Source organism: Corapipo altera, unplaced genomic scaffold (assembly GCF_003945725.1).
Source record: "Corapipo altera isolate COAL_440 unplaced genomic scaffold, ASM394572v1 110, whole genome shotgun sequence".
Lineage (NCBI taxonomy): Eukaryota > Metazoa > Chordata > Aves > Passeriformes > Pipridae > Corapipo > Corapipo altera.
The window spans coordinates 1,331,908-1,357,144 of record NW_020884960.1 but is presented as its reverse complement, the minus strand read 5'-3'; the positions used below and the strand labels follow the sequence as shown (position 1 = coordinate 1,357,144).

The 25,237-nt window shown below is 44.6% G+C and overlaps 1 protein-coding gene across 2 annotated transcripts in view; it reads left to right on the top strand.

Moving 5' to 3' along the window:
• Positions 1-25,237, top strand: part of NDRG3 (NDRG family member 3) — a 59,857-nt gene that overhangs the window by 10,478 nt on the left and 24,142 nt on the right. For both annotated transcript variants that reach the window (XM_027664027.1, XM_027664026.1), the window contains exons 2-3: positions 16,076-16,181; positions 20,028-20,063. In XM_027664027.1, coding sequence (XP_027519828.1) covers positions 16,125-16,181; positions 20,028-20,063 — 93 coding nt within the window. In that variant the 5' untranslated portion in view covers positions 16,076-16,124. The remainder of the gene's footprint in view (positions 1-16,075; positions 16,182-20,027; positions 20,064-25,237) is intronic.

Below are 25,237 nucleotides of genomic sequence, written 5' to 3'. Positions count from 1 at the left end.
AAGTTCCATCCTTATTTTACTGGCATGCCTGTATACTTCTCATTTTTAAGGGATGAGCAGTCACATCTCCAAGTGGACAACTCTTCCTCTGAGCACCTGCATTAGCACAATGTGGTGATGGCCATCACCACTGGCCTGTTAAGGAGCTTGGTTGAGCCAGTGCTGTGCTGTCTTTCTCTCTCATGCAGTGGCTAGATGAAGAGCCATGACTTTTATTACTGGTGATTGCATAATAAATAATAGAAAACAGCTTTCAACCTGCCCACAGGGCAGTGGTGGTGAAGGGAGGGCTCTATTTTACTCCAAACAGGCTGCAGAGGCATTGCAGGGGAAGCAGCCTTGGAGCTCTTGCCTCTTTCTTGGTTTCTCCTCTGAGTACAGTTTCATTTGAAGGACAACCAAAACGTTCAAATTCTACCTGAGGTGAATGTTTAACCGAGTGTATCTGGTGCCAGTGTATCGGGCTGCAAGAGAAAGTGCTGGTCCCTTCATAAAATGCAAAGTTATTCCATGCTGACTCAAAGATCCCAAAAGAAACAGGACCACTCACTCCCAGCATGTGTGGTTTGGTGAAGGAATTATGGAGAAAAATTTGTTATCCTGTGCTAGAGAGGAGGTTCAGACAGATCACAGAAACTGATCTCCTCTGACGTCACTGTGCTGAATAACGTCAACATAAGAAGCCAAGGGAACAGCCTAAAAAGATATAGGGATGAACTTATACAACGTAATCAGATCAACACATTGTTTTGAAAAGAACTGAAAATCACACCTGAGCCTGTGATGATTCCCTCTGAGCCCTTCCTTTGGTAGAAGCCCTTGAGCAAGGAGAGGAGTGTCCGTTCCTGCTGCAGGGGATGGACGCTTTTCTCTTTGAAGCTCCCTGGCATAAACCTTGTGTAGCTCTTACATAAATGGAGCAAATGTACATAAAAGGACTAATTAAAAAAAGATAAATTAAAAGTTGGAGTCAACTTGAGGTCTAGGGGGAACATATGAGCATCTTAGATTTAAAATTATGTAATAATTTTTTTTTTTTAATGAAGTTCCCAACTCTGGGAGTGGTGGGGGAAGCAGGGTGTTGTGTAGAAGGTTGCCTGCACATTTATGAAGATATGTGGCAGCATTAAGGCACATTTCTAAAGAGAAACTCTGATATATCTCCCTGAGGAAGCGTGAAAAATAGTCCTACAGAGCAGTAAAATCATAGGATTAATCTACACTGGAGCTCATTATCAGTGTAATCTGGCAAGTTCTTTGAGTATAAGAGAACTAGAGAGAGGTGACAAGAGAGAGCAAAGGCGTGGAATGAGGAGAGAGGAGGAGACATTAAACATTTTAGGACTTTGCACCTCGGAAAGGAGCCTCTGGGAGGATAAAAGGAAGTAATAAAGCTTTATGAAAGGAGGACTGGCACAGAAGGTGAGTGAAGAATATCTGGCATTTCTGAGACCGTGAGGACTGTTGGGATGTCCAATAACAATTTAGCTATAAATCAGACAGATGGAAAGTTTATTTTATACAGTGTTTTCACAATATTAGCCATTGCCAGAGAATGATGTGGAAGCCAAAAGCACAGAGAAGTCAGAGTTATAAAAATAAATGGAAGAGAGGTGACAAATTTATTTTTATCAGCAAACATACATTGTTATAGTAAAGGGAAGAGTTAGCTTTGAGGAAACATGGAAAAATCCTATGACACTGAGTGATAAAGCAGCATTTTAAATTCAACATAGTGAAGTAATGCAGCTGGAGAACAGCCCCCACTGTATGTGTACAGTGGTGAGCTCTGAATTAGCTTTTCCAGACAGAGTGGGAACTTGGGGGTTATAATAGGCAGTTCTACCAAAATATTATCTCAGTGTTTGGAAAAGCAAATTGAAGATTAGATGCTTGTGGAAAAATAATAGTGATCAAACTAGGCAACCTGCTGGTGTGTAAAGTCCCAGTGCAGCCGTGGTGTGAATGCTGCAGGAGCAGTGGTCCCATCTCTCTCAAAGCCCAGTGAAACTGGGAGACATTCTGACGAGGTTGATGCGAATGATCAGAGGTGTGGAATGGGTTCTTGTAAAGAATGATAAGTTGATCAAAACTCTTCAGTTTCAAAAAGAGATCTTTGAAGAGGGTGTGAGGGAAGCACAAAGTCTTAGCAGCACAGAGCATATGTGAACCCATTTTTCACTGTCTCTTTTGAGAAAAGGACTAAGACCACCAAATGGAAATAGTGGGTGGCAGGCTCAAAATAAAGTAAGGTATTTCTAAAGTGGGAGCACGACCTCCTCCTTTCTCTTTGGCGCAGAGTTTTTAATCTGTTGGAACAATTCCCTGGATTTAAGCTGATTTATTCTGCAGTTAACACTTCATCAGAACGCTGTTCGTAGGGCTTTGAAAGCTTAGCTCTAGAGCTCTGCTCACAAGAGAAATCCTTTCAAATGGTAGAGTAGGGATATGCAGCCTGACTGGCTAAAACAGCCCCTCTGATCACTTTTCATTGGAAAAATCAGTGCAACTTCTCAACAGAGGGTTTTAGTGGAAATACCTGGTAAAGTCAAGTACGGTTCCTGCAGCTCAGAACAAACAGCCTGGCCTTGTGTCTGGTGTTCTGAGGTTGTGATTGGAGTATTAAAACTTCGTGGCAGCAAGAGCTAACCGTGAGTTGGGATGGTGGCATTTTCTTATGCTGTGGTAGGACATCCAGCTTCATCTACTACAGGAATACAATAATAAAAAAACAATTTGGGATTGCTCCAAAACAGCAGCAGGTTTTGCCTTCATGGAAACCAGACATGGTTCTAGTGTATGAGTACTATTTATTTGTGGTTTATTACCTGTGGTTTGTTGTGTTTGCATATTTATTGACAGAATTAATTTCTTGCTGTTTCAGGCCAGTTCAGAGCACCTTGCTAAACATTTATTTACTGAATTGTAAAGAGAGACATCACTAACTTAGACTCATAGACTGCTCAGAAGAACTGTGCTTTGGGGTTGTGTTTAACATCTGCTTCTGACCCGCAGAATGGCCACTGGTCACAGAAGCGTGTCATTATTTCCAGCTCATTAAATAAAAGCTGTGACCTCAACCTGCAAATCTTTGAGATGCTCGGAGTTTGAAAGAGAGGAGTGGTGGGGTCTGCTGGTGTTGCTGAGCCAACCCCCCGGCCACTGCTGCAGTGTGAGCGTGTGGCTTCGAGGGCCTTGCTCCTGAGCAGGGCACGGCTGTGCCCGAGACTGGACCAGGCTCTGGAGGTGGTGAGGAAATGTTCTGGGTAAGGTGGGTTATTATCATTTTACTTTTAAAGTGTTATTCTGATCCAGGGTAATTGGATTACTGAGTTTTCACAGATCACTGGGTGTGGAGAGGTCTGAGAGCACTCACAGAGCGCAGCACAAGTCAGCTAAAACTCATTAGCTGACATTGCTGTGGGAGAGGCTCGAAAGAGAATCTGCGCTTTGGTTCCCTGATGGTGGCTTGAACTAATATGGTAGTCTTTTCAGTTGGGTTGGCACCTGATAGTACCACAATTCACCTGACTAATACTGTCTTAATTACATCTTATGGTACGACTATCCTTCTTCAGAACATTTTAAATATATTCTGAGGGTTTTTTAGATATCATAGCTATAACATTGCAGTGCTGGACATGAGGTAGGTCTTGTATCTGCCATTTTCCAAAAGGATATGGCAATGAGGCTTGGAGAGGGAGGGGAAAAAGAGTAAAGCTGGAGGAATAAAATCAATCCAGAAGTAATCAGGGCTCTCATTTTGTTTCCAAGATGCTTGCATCAACAGTGTCTTTAAACTTAATTCTGCCTAAAAGTTAATATAGGAGAAATATGCAGGTAATGTTACAAAAAGGAAATACTAAACCAAGTAAAAATATTTGATAATTTCTCTTGGGGTGAGTGTTGGCAAGCTAGCCTGTCTTTGGAGAAGGTATTGTCAAGAGGCTTTTTGTAGGGTCGGGGCTGGTGTTCTAACCCTTGCCACTTGCCAAGAGCCTTGTATTGGGAAGGTCCTTCTCTGGACAGCACATGCGAACTTCTGGGAAGCTGTGGCTGCTCAGTGCAAATGGGCTGTCAGAAGGAGTCAGTCTTTGATATAGCCTGCAGAGTGTTACTTTATATTGTGTATTTTTGTTTTGTGACATTGGGATGAAAGTACTCTGGGTGTAATAGGTCAAGCTCTTGATTGTTTTTGTGACTGTCAGGGAAGGAGGGAGGCACTAAGCTCGATTTCATGGGTGAGGCTGCCTTACTGTTTTTTCTGCAGCACAAAGCCTGAGAGTAAATACCCTCTGTTCACAAGGAACGGGAGTGTTTCAGTGCACTGGGCAAGAAGCTTCTACAGGTCCTGAGAGAGACAGACCCTGTCTGAGGTACATGTGGATGTACAAGCAAAGGGCAGTTATCAGGTATACCACATCCTAGGCATTTGCTTTTGAACTCTCTGAGGCTGGATCTTGCACTGCTCAGATCCTGAGCAGTTCTTCATGTGTTCTTTTTCTGGAAAGTATTGAACATTTTTCAGAGTTGGCAATCAATTCAATATTAAGCCTGTTATTTTGACATATTAACATCTGCCCTGAAAAATCTACCAGATGAATTTCTGCTTCATCTATGGTTTACTGTGAAGTCTGACTTGACTCCTTATTCATTATTAAACAGTTTTAGAAAGGGAATTTTTAAATAATTCTGATGTGTGGCTGTAGCAGCCACACCTACTTATGGATATTATTTTTTTTTTTTACTCTGGTCTGTGATACTTTAAGGTTAAAAATCTCATTGTTTATTCATCTACCTTCCACTTGCAGCAAGGGAAATTCTCATTAGATTAAAGGAAACTATTTTAGCAATGAGAGTGTTGTGTAATGCTAGAATCTACATCCACAGAGATTTGAAAATCCGTAAGGCCCTGAGCAACTGGATCCAGCTTTGAAATTACTCCTGCTTGCAGAGGAGTAATCTCTCCTCCAGAAATCCCTTCCAGCCTATGTGGCTCTGCAGCTGTGTCCGGGTCCCCACACAGGAACCCTGCCGTGTTCCTGCCGTGCCATCCTCACCCGCGGAAGAGGCTCTCAACAGGCTTCTGAGAAACTTCCTCTTAGTAATTCTTACTCGAGAAATTAGTTTTAGACTTTGGTGTAATCAGCTTGTTCCTTCACTGTTGCTTTGGTGTGGTGTGTCCTTGTCTCATGCTGGTTTCTATGGAATGAAATCAGGAATTAATTTGCTGTAACCCAGTCTTTCTAAACAAGGAGGGGTTAAACATGAAACCCATGTGGTGGTTTAACTTCATTCAGAACTAGAGTATTAGAATTAAATCACTTGTATTGAGATCTTCAGTTAGTTTTAAAAGAAGTAATACCTTTGTGTTTTGACATCCTCGGGGGTCTGTTTACAATAACTGTATGTCCTGGCTGGAGTGTCTGTGGGATCATGGGTTACCATTGTGAGATATGTGATGTGAAGCTGTCTTACGCTTGTGAATGTTTTTGCAGTATCCCAGGTATATGAAACTGAATTTCACTTAATAGGAACCACCTTAACATACACTATGATTTCTTAATGACAATGAAGCTCTGAGTTGATCTAAACCAGGGACCTTGGTTTGGAGTAAGGAAGTTTGGGTGAGGAAAAAAGAAATTATTACTTCTAACTGATCATAAGCAAAAGCTATGCAGATTCAACCTATCTTTCTAAAAACTGTTCTTTTCCTGGTATAAGTTGTTTACCCAGTCCAGTTCACACATTAGATAGCTTTGGCTTCTGATTTTGGCCACTCAAACGTGAATCAATGTGGGGATGAATGAGGAAAGGGAGGGAAAGAAGGATGGAGCAAAAGGAAAGCAGATGTTCTTTCCTGCCTAAAATGCCAGCAGGGTTTGGGTTTGGGTTTGGAGGGACAGAATCTCACCAGGGAACGAGGCACCTTTAAGAGGATGTGTCTTTTGGACTTTGGCAGATCTCAGGCAGTAATGGCCAGAGCTTTTGCAGGAAGATCTAAACTCACAAGCAACCAAGAATAACCACTGGAATCTGTGGAGAGCAAACTGGGTTTGGGTGCACATGGAACCTGGTAAGTAGGTCAGAGATTCCTCCTGTGGCCTTATCTGACAAACTTAAAATCTGGGGAGGCATATTTGGTACAGAGTGCCATCCTCCTTTGGCCTCCAGCTAGTTACAGAAAGGCATTCCTAGTTCTATGGAAAACATCAACTGCCTTCCAATGGTATTTGACATATCTACCTTATATGTAGTTTTATAACTGACATTAGACAGAAGTCATTCTTATGAATGATGTACTGCTTAAGCAGCGGGTGTTTTCCATCCTGTCTCTCTCCTGTATTCATGCAGGTGTTTGCAAACTGCTCCCATAACTCCTAAGGGAGGGTGCTCACAGTGGCTGAAAGAAAATGTGGTTCATTGCTGCATCACAGAATCACAGACTGGTTTCAGTTGGAAGGGACTTCAAATATCTCATTCCAACCCCCCTGCCACAGACAGGGACACCTTCCACTGCACCAGGTTGCTCCAAGCCCTGTCCATCCTGGCCTTGGACACTTCCAGGGATGTTTCTACCCTCTCTGAAATAAGACATTATGGCCTGTTTTATCAAAAGGCTTCTATCCATTTCAGGAACTTATAACATGAATGCCCGTGCTGATGCATACTTAGGTGTTCATTTACAGCCCTGCTTACCTGTATCCAGGGAGCACCATGAAGACTGTACTGAGTTAACTGCTTTATTTGTATATTTGCCTACTCTGACGTACATGATCCTCAGCTTGGACTGCAGGAGTTGGAGATGACTCCAGAGCTGTAATGAGCTCATGTCTGGTCCTCGTGACATGAGCTTGTTCTGATGTTCATGTGATTGTCTGATAGGCTCCTTCAGCTCACTAAAGCAGCAGAAAGGTAGCCTGGCAAACAGTCTGCATTAAGTCTGCTCATGTTACAGTCAAGCATTCCAGACATTGCCTGAGGCAGGGATTGGGTTCTGCCTACAAGGGGACAGAGCAGAGTAGAGAGCTGAAGGGTCTGATGTTCCTTTTCAGAGGCTGTCAGGTGAAACTTTAGTTCCTCTGTGTCCTGAAATAATACCTTACAACAAGGCAACTCAGAGTTCTGTTCTGTATCCACTCTATCTAAATGAATTAGAGGCTAAGTGCAGACCCCACATATCCTCTGGCAGCATAGTGAGCATGTACAGTGTCTGCTCTGATTCAGCTGAAGAGCTTACGCTGCCCAAACACCTGACTTCTTACAATCAAACCTCAAATCAAGGTCTTTGTAGTTGACAGATTTAGAAAAAAGGTGGCACACAAGGAACTGAAGGAGCCTTTTCATCAGTCAGTTCACTGATCCAAGTGAAAGCTAGTCTTGCAAAAACACTTGAGGAAGGGAGTAAGATGATCTGATTTGCCAGATTATTGCATAATCATTGGCCTGGTGCAAGGGAAGGAAAGGAAGGAAGTTCTGGCTGGCACAGGGAAGGAGGACAGGAGCATCCCTTTTGGCAGCAACCCACAATTGTATTAAATGAATACTGAAATTTCCTCATGAATTGATTCTGAGTTGTCCTGTATCTGTTACTGGTTTTAACTGTGCTAACTAGAGTTGTTTCTCCTGGCCAGCTGCCTCAGGACGGGCATATAATTCAGCCTGACACAAGGATGTTTTCTGCTTGGAAGTGAATTCACAGACTGGAAATGATGGGACAGCTGTACAGCAGTTGCAGTGGGTTTGAAGTAATGGCACTGATACTTCAGACTGTCCTTCAGATGGCACAGGGCTTGTTCACTGAAGCTCAAGGAGCAGTGCTGCATGCATAAGGGGAAAATTTCATTATTGAGGAGGAAGGAGCAAAACCCATATAATAAAAATCTTATTTTAGTAATTTGTTTTTCATACAATGTATATGTGTTCTTAAAATTTATATCAGTCCCTTGAATGCCCCTTTTGCAAGCGGTTTGTAGCTAGAGCAGATGAAACTGCATCCTGAGACTTACGTCTGTCTTCTGTGTACATTGGTATTCTTATATTCAATACCCATCATTATTTAATACTAAACAATATATGTTTGCTGTGATAAAACTTAAGGTCTCTCCCATGTCCACCAGGGTGTATAACTTGTAATTGGAGATGCTGAAATGTTTGATCAGCTTTTGCCTGCAAGTATGCTACTTTCTGATGGCCAAAATCCATTTATTCAAGTTTGAATGAAGTAACAAGAATAGTTTGGGTTTGCTCTGTGAAGCTAGAAGTGGTTTAGATGTATAACATACAGAGCACAGTGAAAGGCTGCTCATTACCCGAATGAGCTGAACCCAGAAGCATTTGTGTCTTCTTAGCTGCTGAGGAGCAGAACTGTTTGTTCTTCTTGAGCTTTTCACATGTCTGTGATGATTTTTAAGTTTGGTTTATCCAGACTGCACTACATTACACTGCACATGCCAAGAGATGTGACCAAAACTACTGGATGCTATTTCTTCACTGGTGAATATATGTTATGACATTGGATTTAGGTTGTACAATTTATATATATGAGTGAGCACAAAAAAATTAAATGAAAGTTGCTGTACAGATTTTTTTTCTTATGCATTTGATCTCAGTATTCTTCTTCCATCTCAGTAGCACCTCACACAAATGAACTAAAAATGTCAATCAAAATTGCATTACAAAATACAAAACCCGAGGTCTGACTAATTGCTTGTTTAGCTATACAATAACTTAAATAGTGGTTCCTCCCACGCAGCAAGAAGGCTCAGTTGAGTGTAATGGTTATATTATGGAATGGTTTGGGTTGGAAGGGACCTTAAAAATCATCCAGTTCTGACCCCCTGCCATTGGCAGTGACACTTTCCACTAGATCAGGTTGCCCCAAGCCCCGTCCAACCTGGTCTTGGATCACTGCAATTTAACATTTGGTAACCAGTGAAAATGCAACTTTTTCAATAAGGTAAATAAAATGCAAAATCAACATTAAATTTCAGTAAATTGAAATGTGCTGTTTCATGATAAAAATTATTGTTAAAATCTCATTTAAACAGATTTCCAACCCACTTTGCCCTGGAACACTTTGCTTTGCTCAGTGCAGTATGTATTCACATTTGGTTAATTTTTTTTCACTTAAAATGTAAAAACACACTGTCAGTAGGAAGCATGGCTGAAATGAAGCAGAAATAAGCTTGAAAGTCAAACTGCAGAGGAAAGTGAAGGGTCTGGTGGAAAGCAGTCAAATTTCAGCATAAGCTGCTTAAGAGGAGGTTGCTGCTGAAGAAAGCATTTCCTGGAGAGTGAGTGCTGGGGAGCAAGTGAGGTCAGGTACAAGTGTGAGTGCCTCTGCAGGTGAGAGCTCAAAGGTGGGGAGAGAGTGACAGAGAGGAGATGGCATGTGGAGAAGCTGCAGTGGATGCTGTGATGGTTACAGAGCTGATGAAGAGCTACAGATGTTTTGGTTTGGACAAACATCCAACCAAAACCTTCGAAAGCCCTCACCCGTGCCTGCTGCCACCTCCTGAACTGCAGGGGTAGTGGAAGCAGGGGGCTCAGCAGAGATGAAAGAGTCCTTGAACAGATTCATTTGAACATGTCCTTTGCCATGAAACTGGTAAAAATGGTCTGTGCTTTAGTTTGAGCTGTGCAAACTTTGACGCTGGGTAATGTGGGTGCTGCTTTAGGGTGATGCCAGTGGACATGAAGGGGACATGGGACATCATGTGAATCACATGACTGATGGTAGCAGCCACTGCTTATTTCATTTGCTTTTGGTGGAACAGCTTATTCAGGGAAATGCTGCAAGGCTGTTTGAAAGAGCCATGACCAGAAAAGGCTCTTTCAAAGACAGTAGTTTGCATCATTTTCATCGGAGAAATTTCTCGTGCCCGTTTATATCCTGGGTGTCCCCTCTCTAAAACTTCTGGGACTGTCCTGTACAGGGCAGTATGTGGGTCAGTGTTCTCATGGGTACTGGTCAAGGTAATGCAAAACAATTTGAAGACTTTTGCAGTATTCTTGCCTAATCAGCCCTGTACTTGTTGCCTGTTAATTCAGATGGTCAGCAGGGATGGTGTCCTGCTTGCTGAGCTCAGTTACACCCGTGGCAGTGTGACACTGATTTTAGTTAGAATTGGACTCCTCCAGAATTAAGCTGGGCATGGACCTTTTCTTTACAAAGCCGTTGTTAGATGTAGGTCTTGTTTAAGCTCCTTAGAAATTATATTTACCAGCTGGCATTTCTGTCCTAGATGTAGCCCAGATTTCAGGGAGGTAAAAGCATGATGGGTTAGGAAGCTGCTGTTGCTCAAGTGCGGGAGCTGGCACTGCACTAGTGAAGCAGAACAGAGTTCCTCTGCAGGCACACGGCTTGTCTTGGAGATGGAATGCCATGTGGTGCATTCCCAGAAATATATGAGCTGGAATGCAAAGTGAGTAACCTAGGAAAATATTTTTAAAGGGAATTTGGATCTTTTGCCTGTTTTACTGGAAGTTTACAATGTCAGCTAGCATTTTAGTGTAGAAAACAGAGTAGCCTGTGCAGGTTTTGGGAAGCACACTGCTGCCCAGAGGCTTGCAGAGGGCTGAGGAGCAACACAACAGGAATGCCCAAGGGTCTCAAGGCCCATAAATGAAACTTAGCTGAGATCTGTGTGCCAAGGCTGCAGTCTGCCCAACCAGGCTCAGGAGCCCTGGCAGGCAGCTGATCTTCCTGTGTGTGAGAGCAAAGCACGGAAGGCACAGAAAGTGGGAATCCCCCTATGAAGAAAGAGAAAGTTGCTGTGGAGTGCTGCACAGCACACACGGCTGGAGAAATGCCTGAGCAGCAAACGTGCAGGCTGTGGGTAGAGTATTTGAGTTCTGGCATGGGCTGCAAATCCTGGGTTTGTTCACATCTTCCTTTGCATGCCAGGAGCAGCATTTCTGCTTTCCATCTCCTTAGAAGTGGGTGGCTGTGTCGGAGGGTGGTTCTCAGGAACATAACTTGGATTGTCATGGCTGTAAGTGCCATCAGTCCCTAGAGAGGACCTGCTTTAGATGGCCTGTGCTGGGCTGCCCAATGAGGGAGTGCATGTTTTTGGTAGCATAGCTTGATCACTGATGGGTGTGATTTTGCCCCAGTGTGGTTAACATACAAAGCAGGAGTATAGCAGGCTATGGAGGTAACAAATTAGAAGCTGTATTCAAGTTGAGATGAACAAACAAGAATGTTTAGCCTCTGAATGCAAGGTTTTGTTGCACTGAGTTCCTTAGCAATGTGGGGAGATTGCAGCCCCATAAGAAAACAGCTGAAGTCAAGATGCAGCTCTTGCAGTTCCCAACCCTGTGGGAAGCAGTTGTGCCAGAGCCTCAGTGACCAGGACCTGGAGCCTTGGTCCCTGCAGATGATGTGGTTTCATGCTCAGGTCTGTAGGACTCGTGCTCTCGACTTACTGAACTCACTTTACTGCAACTTCTTCCTTTGTATATTGAAATTGTGTAAATTGAGAGCAGCCTTATCTTGGAGTAAGCACACAAACGTGGATTTCAGATCTTATTTATATGTAGGTGCTTCCTTTCTGAGGCTCACCAGCCTTGGTTTTTTGTAGCCTTCTGTCTTCTACCCTGATTCTAATCTCCATGCTTAATGATTCACCACATCTCACCTGGATTCTTTCTTAGTGATTTTCAAAGAGGATAGAGTCTACTCCAGCCTTCAGGAAACCTTTGGAAAGGGATGGATGGTTTCAGCTGGGGGATTTGAGTGTATTTATAGTAATATATAAATAGAGGCAAGAGGAATACTTACAAAACAGGTGGTACAGGAACGTTTATAGAAAAAATGTATGATTTATACAGGGATCGTTCCATGCAAACCTTTTGCTTTGCCTGTAGTCTGTCTTCTACAGAGCTCTTTTGAGTGCTATGAATATTTATGCTGCTTTGTTGTGTCAGCTTATGAAATGACATGTATGTCTCTTTAAATAACAGGAGGAGTGGAGGGAGGAATTTGATTGTTTCCTGGGCAGACATGTCTGGAGAGCTTTTACAAGGAGTCTTTAACACAGCTGGAGCAGAGAATAACCCCAGATCAACAACATCCCACCCTTCCCTTTGCCTCTGCACTTGGAGATGTGCTTTACAAGGTCTCTCTGCTACATAGCATTCTCTTTTGCTCAAATGTGCCCCTTTGCCATGTCTCAAACCAAAAGGTGTGTTGCTGTTGGCATAGCAGGGTGCTTGCCTGAAGTTGTGGCAAATAGTCCTGTAGAGCGAGTCAGATCTTGTGCTGTGATCATAAGTTACCCATATTCAGTCCAGGGCAATCACACTGAGCTTGCTAAGACCTTGGGAAGAGAAAAGTGCATGCATCTACCTACAGAATATCCTTTGAACGGATGGAAATGACATCCTGAGGCTGTGACAGCCATTTTTGTGGAGAGCTCCCGAATGAGTGGATTGGGAAGAGCTGGTTCAGCAAGCTAAAAAAAGCTGCTTGCAAGCAGTGATGGGGACCACCTGTACCTTTTCCTTCAAAAAAACGTCAAAAAGCTTTAAGTTTCCAGGAAAGGAGAAAAAAAATCAAATTTTCTGGATGAATAGATTTAGATTCAAAATGTTTAGGAAAAAAATTCACCGTCTGGCCCTTTGAGGCTGTGTAGGTTTGATCTTTCTGTGTGATTTAATCTCAGTTCAGCAATGCTCAGTGGCTTCCTGGCTCCCCTCAGCACTGGGCTCTCTCCGGTCCCTTCGGAGGCCTTGCTCCTGGGTGAGAGAGCAGAGGAGCTCCCAGGCTGACTGTGCTGCAGGCTCATTGCCTAGCAGGTCTCTTACTCCTCTGTGAACTCCCCTACAGAAGTTTTCCCAGTTGTTTGAGCCCAGCTAGTGGTAAGGTTGTCTCTTCTCTCTCAAGGAAGTGTTGAGTAATTCTCAGCTCACCAGGCTTTTTTCCTGCTGCCCAGCTCGCTTTAAGAAGGGGCAACAAGCAGTGCCCATTATGGGCAGTGCCATAGGAGTTTGCCCAGGAGACACCCCTTCCCCTGAGGCACTATTTGGAGCAATAGTGAACCAGGAAGATAAACATCAGATTAATTTCAGAGTGATGCTGTTTACTGTGTGCACTGTAATTGAATCTAGAGACCAAGTATGAAATCAGAGCTGATGAGATATAAGCATTTGACAATCCTTGCTTTGAAGCCTTACTTAAGTTTTTATTCTTTTCATATTATAAATTATGAACATAGTAGTGCATGGGATTTACAGAATGTGTATTTTTGCCTCTCTAGGCTTTGCACACTTCATGGACCTCCTCACACTGACAGCAAATGGTGTCCCTGGGCAGGTTTATGCAGGATGCATCCCAGAGCTCTCTGGGAGCTGTTGCTCTTTGTATAGCCAGGGGAAAACTAGGAGAAATATCTTCAAGTCTTTGGCAAAAGTATCTTTGAGCAATCTAAAGCAGGGCAATTGGTGCTCTGACGTGTTCTTTGGTCAGTCAGAGCTCGGCAGAGAGGGGTTATTAGATGCCCTGCTTCCCTGTAGACTGTGGTTTAGGCAAAAAGGCAAGGTGTGAGCCTAAGACTCAGGAACTTACCAATCCCTTGTGTATAAAAACCCACAGAGAAAGGTGGCTTGTGTGTGCACAGTTTTTTAATCCCTTTGGAGAGATGGACAACTTCTTGGTCTCTTGGGTGACCCCAAGAATAAGCATCACATTCCTGCCTGCCATGGGGCCCAGCAGGTGTCTTTTCAGAGGAGCCTAAGAGAAGGGATACACTCTCCAGATAAGGTGAAGGTGGTCATTCTGGTACTGTCTGCAGCTTATCTGCAGATAAGATTTGTGATGCTTGTGTGAAACTCCTTTTGTGTCTGTAACCTCATGGGATGCTGTTTTCGAGAGAACCTAGTAGATGCCCAGCTCTTAATCAGCCCCAGTGTATATGGAAGTTGTAATTCCTTAGCAGAAGTATTTTTTTTATTCCATAATATCTTATCAGAAAGATAGTAACCAGTGTTCCTCTGGGGCTTACAGAGGAAATTACTCTTACTCTTCTGAGTAAAGATTCATTGTGGGGTAAGGAGTTGTTACCTCTAGATTAACTGGTTTCTTGAAACTCTCCCAACTGGTATCTTTTATGGCAAAAAAGCTGAAAAGGAAGAGTAATTTAAAGTTTCCCAAAGCAAAGGACATAAAAGAGAGGGAAATTGCTATGGCTGATTTTCAGAGGGAAAAGGCATTTTGTTTCCATTTGTTTTGTGCCAGACTGGCTTCAGCCACACCAGTGTTAGTTAGTCCTGGCACAAAGGGTGCAGCTTTGCACAGTATTTGGGGTGAAGGGAACTGCTTCTTCCCAGGGCAGGACATGTTTGTGTGGAATTAAGGTGGCTGGGGAACACACGTGTTCTTTTTCCACTTTTTTTCTTCTGTGATTAGTAGCCTATAATATCTTGGACAAAGAATTTTGTTCCTGACAGTACTCAAGAGACTTTTCCTAGCACACTCAGCTGGTGCCCAGGATGTCCACCACATGCTTCATTCTGTTTGTGACTTCTTTTATGCCATCTGCAGTAATAGGTGCAATTTTCCTGAACAGCCAGATAACCTGCACCATTCGGCGTGACCATCTCCTGCCAGAGCTGTCTTCATATTGCTGCAACTGCTTGCTCTAGAAATTCTTCTGTGTAGAAACACAGCTAGAGCCTCCAGAGGAGTAATTAAATCCCTAGTAAACTCAGCCATATTTTCCTACATCCTTACTGCTGTATTTATGCTGGAAGATTTCTCCTCTGGCTCCGTGGCAGCAGCGATTTCTCACAGACATATGGCAGCCTCACATACTGTTGATTATACTTTTTTCTTCCCTTTGCTGACTTTGCACCATCTGATTGTTTGGGGTGCCCAGTTAACAGTGTTACCTGCACATATTCCACTGGACCAGCCATATCTGGGGACCATTTTTATATCTGTAGGAGATTGGAGAAATGATTACTGACTAAAAACAGCAACTAAGGTGGGGGGAGTAGGACAGGTTCTGTGTAGGTGGGGTGGTCTGTGCTCCACATCCCACCCACTGGAGCCTCTGGTCCAATCCCAAAATGGTTACCAAGCCACTGGCACCCCAAAAGCCACACCTGGGGAGGGCCCTGGGAGACCAGAGCAGATAAAAGCAGTGGCACAGGTGTGGTGCTGGCGTGTCCCACTGCCTTGGACCTGACAGCACCTGAGATCTCACTGAGTCCACGGTGGTGACTGGTCATCTTTCGCTCTCATTTTCCTTTCTCTCTCTCTCCCTCTCTCTTCTCCTAACTTCCTCTTCTCGAAATCTGGATAACTTAAACTTGATTGAGTTGGAGCTTGCTAAGTCAATGCTTTGTGAAGTGCCTTTCTTTGACTGGATGTTGCTTTAAAATTTGCCAAGTACCTTATTCTACCTTAACATTCTAAAGTTTGCAAGTAAAATTTGTTATTCAGCCTCATGGGAACTTTGTTGTTTTCTCCTGTGTGCTGCCAGAGGGAATCTAAGTACCTAAGCCCTTTGAAAACCCACCAAGCAGGCTCAGGGTGTAACAATATCCCACCTGCTGCAGGAGCTGCCCCGGGTTCTGGGCTGTTCTGCCAGTGGGCTTGGATCTCCACACTTCTGTCTCCCATGTGTGGATTTAGTTTTGGCTGCGTGTCTTGTGGATACAGCAGAGCCTTGCTTTTGGTGGCAGGACACTGGGGTTCAGGTCTGTTGGTCGTGGCAGGGGGATGTCACTGAACACAGTTTTTCACTCAGCTGATCAAGTAATGTCCAGTTCACTTCCAGACACACTATGGCTGAAGTACCAGCATGGAAATGGATTCAGACTTTCTTAGTAGAAAGGCCTGGGCTTTCAGGAACAACTTTCTGTGGGCAGGACAAGGAGTAAGGAGACTGACACAGTGTGAGCACGATTGGGTTTACCTTCTGCACTTACAGGTGCCTTGTGTTGCACCAAGAACCAGCTTCTTGCAGGCTTCATTTGGAGCACAGACAAGTCTAATGAAAAAATCTGAAAGCTTTCCTTGACTAGCCTCACTTGTAATGCTGTTTCTAACAGTATGTCTTTGTTTCAGAATCACCCATTTGCTGCTCTGAGGATTAATTGGCTTCAGTTCCAGCACCATGGATGAACTGCAGGATGTTCAGCTGACAGAGATCAAACCACTCCTGAATGACAAGGTAATGCAGCTGCTGCTTTGTTCTCACAGTGTACTCAGGCTGACTTTGTGTCTGGGGAGGAGCCCTGATTGCCAGAAGCTGTTTACAGCTTAAAGTATCTGAAGTACTGAAAAACCCCACTCTGGTAATTTACCGCCACACACTCTTCCAAAGTCTCAGGGAATGACAGACCACCACAGTTCAGGTAAGTTTGGAGTCCTGGCCAAACAGTATGTCGTGCCTGTAGTGAGGATTTACAAAGGCTGGGCAGAAAATGGGAAGGTGATCCCATTCCTGACCTGACGTAGCTATAGAACCTCTAATAAGTTTCTCCTTGTTAGAGGAACTTTGGATTATTGTGTCCTATTTTCTTCTTTCTTTTTTTGTTTAAAATATTTTGTCTTAAATTATCCTTTAGTGTTTTGACACCCAAACCAGCCCCGTCTCCCTGGATTTAGTAATGGAGAGCTGTTTCCTTTTAATGTCTCCAGAGTTCAGCTAGAGCAGTCCAGATTCATCCAATACTGAGACTTCTGAAAGTCATTGTATTGCAGCAGCTGTTTAAATCTTTCTCTTTTGTGGGCTGGAGAAGAGCCATCTAGGCTTTAGGAGAGCCCTGGCCTCCCTGGATTGTGCCACAAGCTGTCGTTCTGAGTGCCTAAGTCATTACAGGCATCCCAACAAGATCTAGCATCTTGCACCTGCAAACTGTGATTATGAGCAATGCACTTGGGTCACTTTCCATAGCTCACAGCCAAGCCCAGTGGTATGGGAAGCAGTTCCCAAGGCTTTGCTGTTTAATGACATCATCAAGAACTGGCTTGTGCTGCCAAAGGGCTGTGGTGCTCTGTCCACTCACTGTGTGCCTATAGGAGACTGGGCTATCTGCCACAAAATGAGTGAAATCTCTGAAATTCTGCTGTGTTTTAGTCTGTACTGATTAGTTTTTCCTCGTTTCTCTAGTGTTCTAGCATATCTGTTTAGTACCTGTGAAATCTAAAAATTCAGCTGAACTCTGCAGTCCAGCTGCCTGTTCTGACAGAGTAGTGCTGACTGCTGTGCTTCCTCAACTCAATTTTTTAAAATGTTTCCTGGAATGTGAGTCTGGGAAGTACAAAATCAGTGTAGACCAGCAGCTAAAATACAGGTCTTGAGAACAGTTTGTGGTTTCAAAACAAGAATTAAACATTTACAGAAGACAAGCTTCCTAAATGCAGTGCCCCAGATCTTGCTCATGATTCTCCTGGGATTTTCCATGTTTGAATTCAAGAGGGTAGATTGCCCTTGCTTCAGTCAGTTGACCTAAGTAGGAGGTATTGCAGCATGCCAAAACAGTGGTTTTCACTTTATAAGTTTCAGATTCTCTGTCAAGTCTGGCCTGGTCAGTGCCATCCAGTCCTGGCTGTGGTGTGAGTTCTGGTTCAAATGCAGTGTGCTCATCAGAACAGAACACCCAGTGGTGGTAACCAGCACACAGAAGGGCACATATTGAGCGATACTTGCTTTCCTTGACTTGGTTTTGAACATACAGAAAGTATAGTATATACCTCAGTAGGGAAAAAGACAGTGCTCCAGAACCATCCTCAGTACTGCCTGGGAAGAGAAGTGTGCTGAGGCTCTCCTTTTTGCGCTTTGTTTTAACAAAGGGAGGGCCTCAGGGAGTGGCCAGCTCCAAGGTCCAGCCCTTAGTAAGGTTTTCAAGCTTAAAATAATACATGTGTGCTTTTTAGACATAGTTTATGGAGCATGTGGGTGTGGTGCCATAACATGCTGTTCTGTGCAGCGTATCAGAGTCCAAAATCTATTGAGCTGGTAGTTCACTAAGATTTTTACTGACCAACCCACTTTAGATGTAGGAGTTCAAGCCAGCATGGATTAATGGCCAGAAATAGTACAGTAAAACTCTTAAGGTGTTAATGGGTGAGTGCTCATGAACTCTTCAGGTACAAAGGCTGCTGTACACAGAGATGGAGCTCTGGTGTCTTAATACTCAAAACAGTGGAATTGCCTGGGAAATGAGTCCTGGATATGTTCTGTCTCAAATCAGCAAAAAATTACAAACTTGACTTTTAAAGAATACAGACACATTTTTGTTTGTGAATAGTTTAAGCCTGATAGCAAGTGCAGGGAAGTAAAATACACTATATTGGTTCACCTCATTCAGCCTCACTAAAATGCAGTGACTTTATATTGGAGAAGTAAAGGAACTTCAAATGTTCCCATTTAGTAGAAGGAGAGAGAAAAAGAGAGGACTGCCCCAGTGAAAAGTTACTGAAATGCCAGAGCCAGATTTAGGAGGTGGAATGGGCAGCCCTTAGGCTGGGTTGTGTTGGCCCAGCTAGCTCTGTGCTTTGAGGTGCAGCCTGGAAAACTTGCCTTAAACTTTCTCAAGACAATGAATAAATGGTTTAAAGTCAGATTTTTGGTGTGTTAAAATCAAGTATGCAGGAGTCAGGGCATTTCAGCCCTAATGCTGCTTGTGCCTCGTGGTACACCCTGACAACAAGCAGCCCAGTTCAGACCTTCATTCCTTGCTCTGTGTCATTTCCTCTCTACTCGCTCAGGGGATCTCAGGCTTTTTCCAGTACAAATTCAGATCAGCCTTTTCTTTACTTAGCATGCACCATCCAAATCCAGTGCTGGATACAGAAATTTCTCATTTCTCCATAGGTTTTTTAAAGTCCTTAATCTCTGTGGCACTGGGTGACTGAATTGACCTTCTTCACAACCTGGTGGTGGTGTCAGAAATTTCAATTAATTTCAGTATCTCAAACTGAAATAAGAAGGGGCTGCTTTTTAGTTTCTTTTCCCACATCCTGAGGATTTGGTGGGTTTTGTTCAAAACATGTTATGCTCAAAACATTGATGGGGTTCAATACTTACCACAGGCAAGGAAAGGGGGGAATGGATCCTTAAAACAGATTTGCAGATATCTCAAAGGTCTCAAACTGAGAATGTAGGTAGCAACCTCTGTTCTTGCTAATGTGGCAAGGCCCTGCAGGGAGGAAAACAGGGCCATGTGTTTACACATGGAGAGGAGTGAGGGTGCTCAGCCAGAAGAAATGTTTGGAGTGTTTCTGTTGTGCATATGTGATCCTAGTTGTAATTTTAGTACTAAGGAGCTATGCCTTAAACACATGAGCTGTAATGCTATCTCAAGTGATTTGCTCAGCCTTTTCAGCAGCTGACAGCTCTCAGTGGTGTAACCTTCTCTATGGTCAGAGACAGTGTTAACAAAGTGTGTGGGCACACAGACAGGTTCCTGCAGCCCCTCAAACCTGCAGGGTGCCAAATGTGTGCTGTCCTGACTGTGTTCAGCTGCATGTGTGGGTCACCCTCTGGGAGCAGTCAGTTGTGAGCTGCTGAGCCCAGTTCCCATGTGCTGGGGTTTCAGTAGCTTGCAGGGTCCCTGTGTGTGCATGGAACAATCCCATGCCCATAGCAGTGACTGCATGGCCTGTTTTCCTGTGCTTATTACATGAGATCCCAGGGTTAGCCCTTCAAGAGTTTTGCATCCAAATTCTTAATGAACAGCAGGACCAGACAAAACCCAACCCATACCCAGCCAGCTTTGGCCATGGTCCTTTCTATGTGCACTGTCCCTGCTCGAATGCTCTCAGCTGTGCCCACAGATGCTCCCCTTAGATGGCAGCCTCTGGACAGCCCCATAACTTTGCTGTGTAGAAATGGGCAGAAATTGCATGAGGTTTACTTGTACAAGTCTCATATTTTGCTGCTGACCTGACTGCAGCCATGCTCAACAGTACTAAAACAGAGGTCTCTGAGGGGAACTTTCATGATGTTGTTGGGGGTGTTCTGTGGCACTGTGCTGAACTCTTTTTTCTTTTTCCTGTTTTTCATTAACAGAATGCAGCTCGCAACTTCCAGGACTTCGACTGTCAGGTAAGACATGTGTAGGAGACAAGGATTGGTTGATAGACTCCCAGTCAGCAGTAATGTTGAGAGAGAGAGAGAGATGAAAAAAAATCTGTATCTTAATTTTAGCTCCTGTTAAGGTTTAATCAATAAGAACTGGAATATGTCCAGTGGCAGAAATTGCCCTTCACCCTTTCATGCCAAGCAGTTTCTTCTGAGTTCTAAGATGCAGAGCTGGACTGCTCTGCCAAGGCTGCACAACATCTTGCAGGATGGCTGGTCTCCTGAAAAGCAGTTTCTTGGAAAAAGTCAATATGTTGAGGAACTTCAGCTCTGTCACATCCCATCTGGTTCACCACCTGGGAAAGGAGGAGGTTGCATGCTCTATCTATTTATCTTGAGAGGAGATGGAAGTCACCAAGCTGCCCAAGATACAACACCCTGCTCTGCTGGGCCTGGCTCTTGACACAGCCATGGTCGTTTTCGGGAGTTTACTGATGGTGCAGAGATGAGCCCAGTGGCTCTGGTTGCCATAGGAATAATCCTTTCAGAGGAGTTGTTGCTCCACCAGCATCAAAGACAGAGGACACACTCTGTGATGGGGGAGCGCAGCTCTGAGATTTCATGGGGCATTTTGTGGAGCACAGGCTCTTTTTCCATGCCAGATTATCCTGCTGCCTTCTCACTGAGTGTGTGGATATGCAGCCAGCAGCTGTTCCTTCTCTCCAGTCATGGGAGGCTGCTGTGTCTGCAGTGCTCTGCTCGGTGCAGGACAGGTTCACACAGTGCTGCTGGACCACACCAGCAGGGGTAGGGCTGCAATACCATGTGCTAGATTTAATAAAAGTCTGTTGATGTAGATCACAGAATCATAGAATCAGCTGGGTTGGAAGGGACCTCGGAGATCATCAAGTCCAACCCTTGATCCAACCCCGCCGTGGTTCCCAGCCCATGGCACTGATGCCACATCCAGTCTCACCTTAAACACCTCCAGGGATGGAGAATCCACCCCCTCCCTGGGTAGCCCATTCCAATGGCTGATTACCCTCTCTGTAAAGAATTTCTTCCTAATATCCAACCTAAACCTCCCCTGGCACAGCTTAAGACCCAGCCCTCTTGTCCTACTGATCGCTGCCTGGGAGAAGAGCCCGACCCCCACCTGGCTCCCCCCTCCTGTCAGGGAGTTGCAGAGAGTCAGGAGGTCTCCCCTGAGCCTCCTCCAGGCTGAACAGCCCCAGCTCCTTCAGCCTCTCCTCACAGCACTTGTGCTCCAATCCCTTCCCCACCCTCGTTGCTCTTCTCTGGACCTGCTCCAGCCCCTCCATGTCCTTCCTGAGCTGAGGGCCCAGAGCTGGACACAGCACTCCAGGGGTGGCCTCACCAGTGCTGAGTCCAGGGGCAGAATCCCTGCCCTGCTCCTGCTGCCACACTGTTCCTGAGCCAGGCCAGGATCCATTGGCCCTCTTGGCCACCTGGGCACACTCTGGCTCCTGTTCAGCTTCCTGTCCATCCACACTCCCAGCTCCCTTCCTGCCTGGCTGCTCTCCAGCCACTCTGTCCCCAGCCTGTAGCGCTGCATGGGATTGTTCCAGAAAACCACTTGCAAGCCTCTGCAGAACAGGAACGTCATAAATATAGTCCTATGAAGGTAGTTTGTGTTTTTTCCTTCTCTTGATATCACTGACAGTAGCCCCCATTTGGGCAGACACATGCCACTATACTGCTTTAGCTCCATTCATTGTGAGTTTTGTTATTATCTTAAAGCCTTGAAGTATAAAAATCACTGATTTTAGCACATTGTAAATGTTGTTTCTTGTCTGAGAAACAGCAGCAGTGTTAAGCAATGATTTTTCTGTGAAATAAAGGATAATGGTTTCAAAACACTTTCCGGTACCATCATGTCTCCATCTATCTGTATCTTCTCTCTCACCTCTAGAGGTGAAGTGTGCTCCCATGTCAGATGGGTAAGGGGTAAAAATAGGTGCAATGCCTTTGAGTGTAACTGATAGATAGCAGAGGCACTTCCTGCAGTGGCCTGTCTGCCAGGATTGGGAAGAATGTGAATGTGATGCCAGGGCTTATTGGCCTCCACTGCCAATCCTCTACTGACCCACCAAAGCTCTGGGTGTGCCCCTGCCCTGCCTGGCTGGGAGCAGCGTGGTCTTGGGAGCTGGAGCAGAGTGGGAAGGTGGGATGGAGTCCCTGTCACAGAGCTGTGAATGGCTGCTGCCTTTTGGTTCTACGCTTTCCCTCAATAAGCAAAGCCTCTGTGCCCTTCTTTGAACAGAGCCCCAGATCTGAAGCTGGGCAAGCAGCACAGAACTCAGTGCTATTGTCTCAGCTCCCTGTCCTCCCCAGGGCTGAGCTTTGGGAAGAGCTGAGTGGGCTTCAGCCAGGGAGAGGGGCTCTGGGGAGCGCTGGGCCTGGAAGGACATGCTTCTTGCTTCTCTGCTTTGCTGTAGATCAGCAGTGAGCTGGTGGCCATGGCAACAGTTGGGCAGGAGGCAAGATGTTCCTTCCGGGAGCCCTCTTGGTAATTCATTTAGAATACAGGGTTTTTTCAGTAAGATGTTAATACAGTGTCTCTTGTGACTGTAAATGTTGTCCTAACCTCACCTTTCTCCAGTATCTCTCCCTACAAGGTGCACTTTCAGGGCACATCTGGCTTGACACCCCCCCCCTTCTGCTCCTACCTGGAAAATACCCCAAGGGCTAGATTAAATCTCTGTTTGAAATCTACCAGCAAGGATAGATGGTGTGTTGGGTCCTTGGGTTATCTGCCTCAGTTGCTAGTACCAGGAACAGTTCTTACACTGGGACATCGAGCTATTGTTTTGTCCTGTGAAAAATTACTGCTGCTTTTTGATCTGGCAAAGCACATCTGGCTGCATATCCAGGCCTCTGTGACACTGAGTCAGTGTCAGGGCAATTTGAAGTAAAGAAGTTTGCCAGGGATTTCAGAGGAAGGAAGATCCTGTTGTGTAGAGAAAGACTTAAAAGCACCTAGACTGAGGCACGGGTTTAATTTGTCCTGAGTTTCACAGGGAAGAAGAGCCTTGGGGAGGATCTCAGTTTGACAAGAACAGGCACAAACTGACTGATGAAGGCTGATAACTGGAAGATGGTTTCCAGTTACAGTGCAGTGAAGTTCCCAATCAACTTCCAATAGCAACAACATCTGCAAGGGACCTGGTGGGTTTTAAAGCAAAAATTAAAGGGTTTCTGGGATGGATTATCTTATACAATGTAGTGTTTGCAGTATGAGAGCACAGCATCAGTGATGTGAGACCTGCATTTCAGACCTTTTTATTTTTCTAATAGTTCAAAAGAAGCTGTTTTTAGGTGGAGACAAAGCTGTAGCTTGGACTGGGGCTGACCACATCCTGGGCTGTGCTTGCAGGGCTGTAGGCAGTGGGGCGAGGTAAGGGGGTGGTGAGGAAAAAGTGAGACTCTGTTAGAAGTGTTGATAACGCTGTTGGCAGTGCAGGTCCAGTTTGAGCTCCCCAGTATAAGATCTTGACATATTGGAGTGAGTGCTGTTTTATTTCAGTCTGTGTTATTCTGTGCCCTCGGTTATGAGGGCATTTGCTGTAAGTCCATCCCAGAATTTCATAGAATATTCTGAGTTGGAAGGACCCACAAGGATCATTGAGTCCAGCTCTGAAGTGAATGGCCTGTACTGAACCCACCACCTCTGGTGTTATTAGCACCATGCTCTAACCAGCTGAGCTAATCTCAGTGTCCCAGCTCCTCCCAGGACTGACTGATGCCCTACTAGAGTTTAGCCTTGGATACAGCTGGAGTAACATCCAGCTTCAGTGTTTGTTTTGTGGTGCCTCTAGATGGCCTTCTGGCTGGAAGCTGGGGTTTCAAAATGTTCTCTGCAGCTGGGCCATGCTTATGAATGGGAGAAGTGTTTAGTTTAATCCCAGCTCAGGAGCATGTCATTAGCATTGTCACTGACTCCAGGAGGTGTGTAGTGCCAGGCACACAGGTTCCCCACGCTGTTTTCTGTACAGCTTTGGCATGTGTTACTTTTCAAGGTAACTTGTATATTTAAGGTTTGTAAGATCTTTCTTTCTTTTGGGGAAAAGGGGCAATGCCATTGGGAATTTCTATTCATTTCCTCATGTGTTTGGTTTTATGTTTAAATAACTTGCCAGGATCAGATCTGGGCAAAGTCAACAGCACAAGCATCCTCCTGCTTCTGAAATTTGTTACTTTAGGTGACCGTGTGTGAGGAAGCTTTTGGCTTTTCTGGTACAACTGACTTCCAGATAGAGCTGCCCTGGTTTTCCTAAGCTGTACATCTGCAAGCAACCCCAGCTAACCCTGACATATAACAGATTGCCTGGCATCAGTTAAACAATGCCACGTAATCTGGTAACTGCAATGGAGATGAAATGGAGAGATAGTGTGGGGGCTTAGGGGTCTTTATCAATAGGAATGTAGGTTATTCTCAGAACTAAAAGGTGTTAACCTAAATCTGAGACCTACATTTTACTTGAAAGCTATATTAACCCTAATGAAATCTAGGCTTGGCTTTTTCCACTGTCCATGGGCAGATGGTGGAATAAACGGTCTGTGCTGCAGATGGACAGATGGTGTGGTGACCTGTGCCATTAACAGAGCTGTGCCTGGGCTTTTATTATTATCCAGACCCTCTTCAGCCTTCAAAAGTAGGTGTTCTGTCTCAGCCTAAATCTCTCTCCTCTTTTCAGATGATTTGCTTTAAATAGAAATGAAGGAATATGCAGATATATTTGTAAAACTATCCAAATAAGCCTGTATTATGTTTCAGTCTGACATAAGCTGCCATTTGATCTCATGTGTAGCTGACACTTCCCCTCTGCTGCCTCCCACCAGCAGGAAGGCAGAGAAAGTGTTTGGCTTTCAGGAGAAGGGGCCTTGGGGTGTGGAGGTGGTTTGGGATTTGGCTGAATATTTGCAGAAAGCAAACAATGGGTGGAGGAGGTGGGACTAAGTAAATGCAGGACATACAGGGTTCATCAGAAACAGAAAAGACCAGGCATGAATAAACCCTTGGAGGAAGGGAATAAAGCTTCCCAATACAAAAGCTTGCTGGATGCCTTGCTGGCATTCATGGAAAATGCAGTCACTCAGTTGCCTGTGTCCAGAGTAAAACACAGCACAATGTTTGCAGAGTTAATGACAGGCCTCGATGAAGAATTTTTTGCACT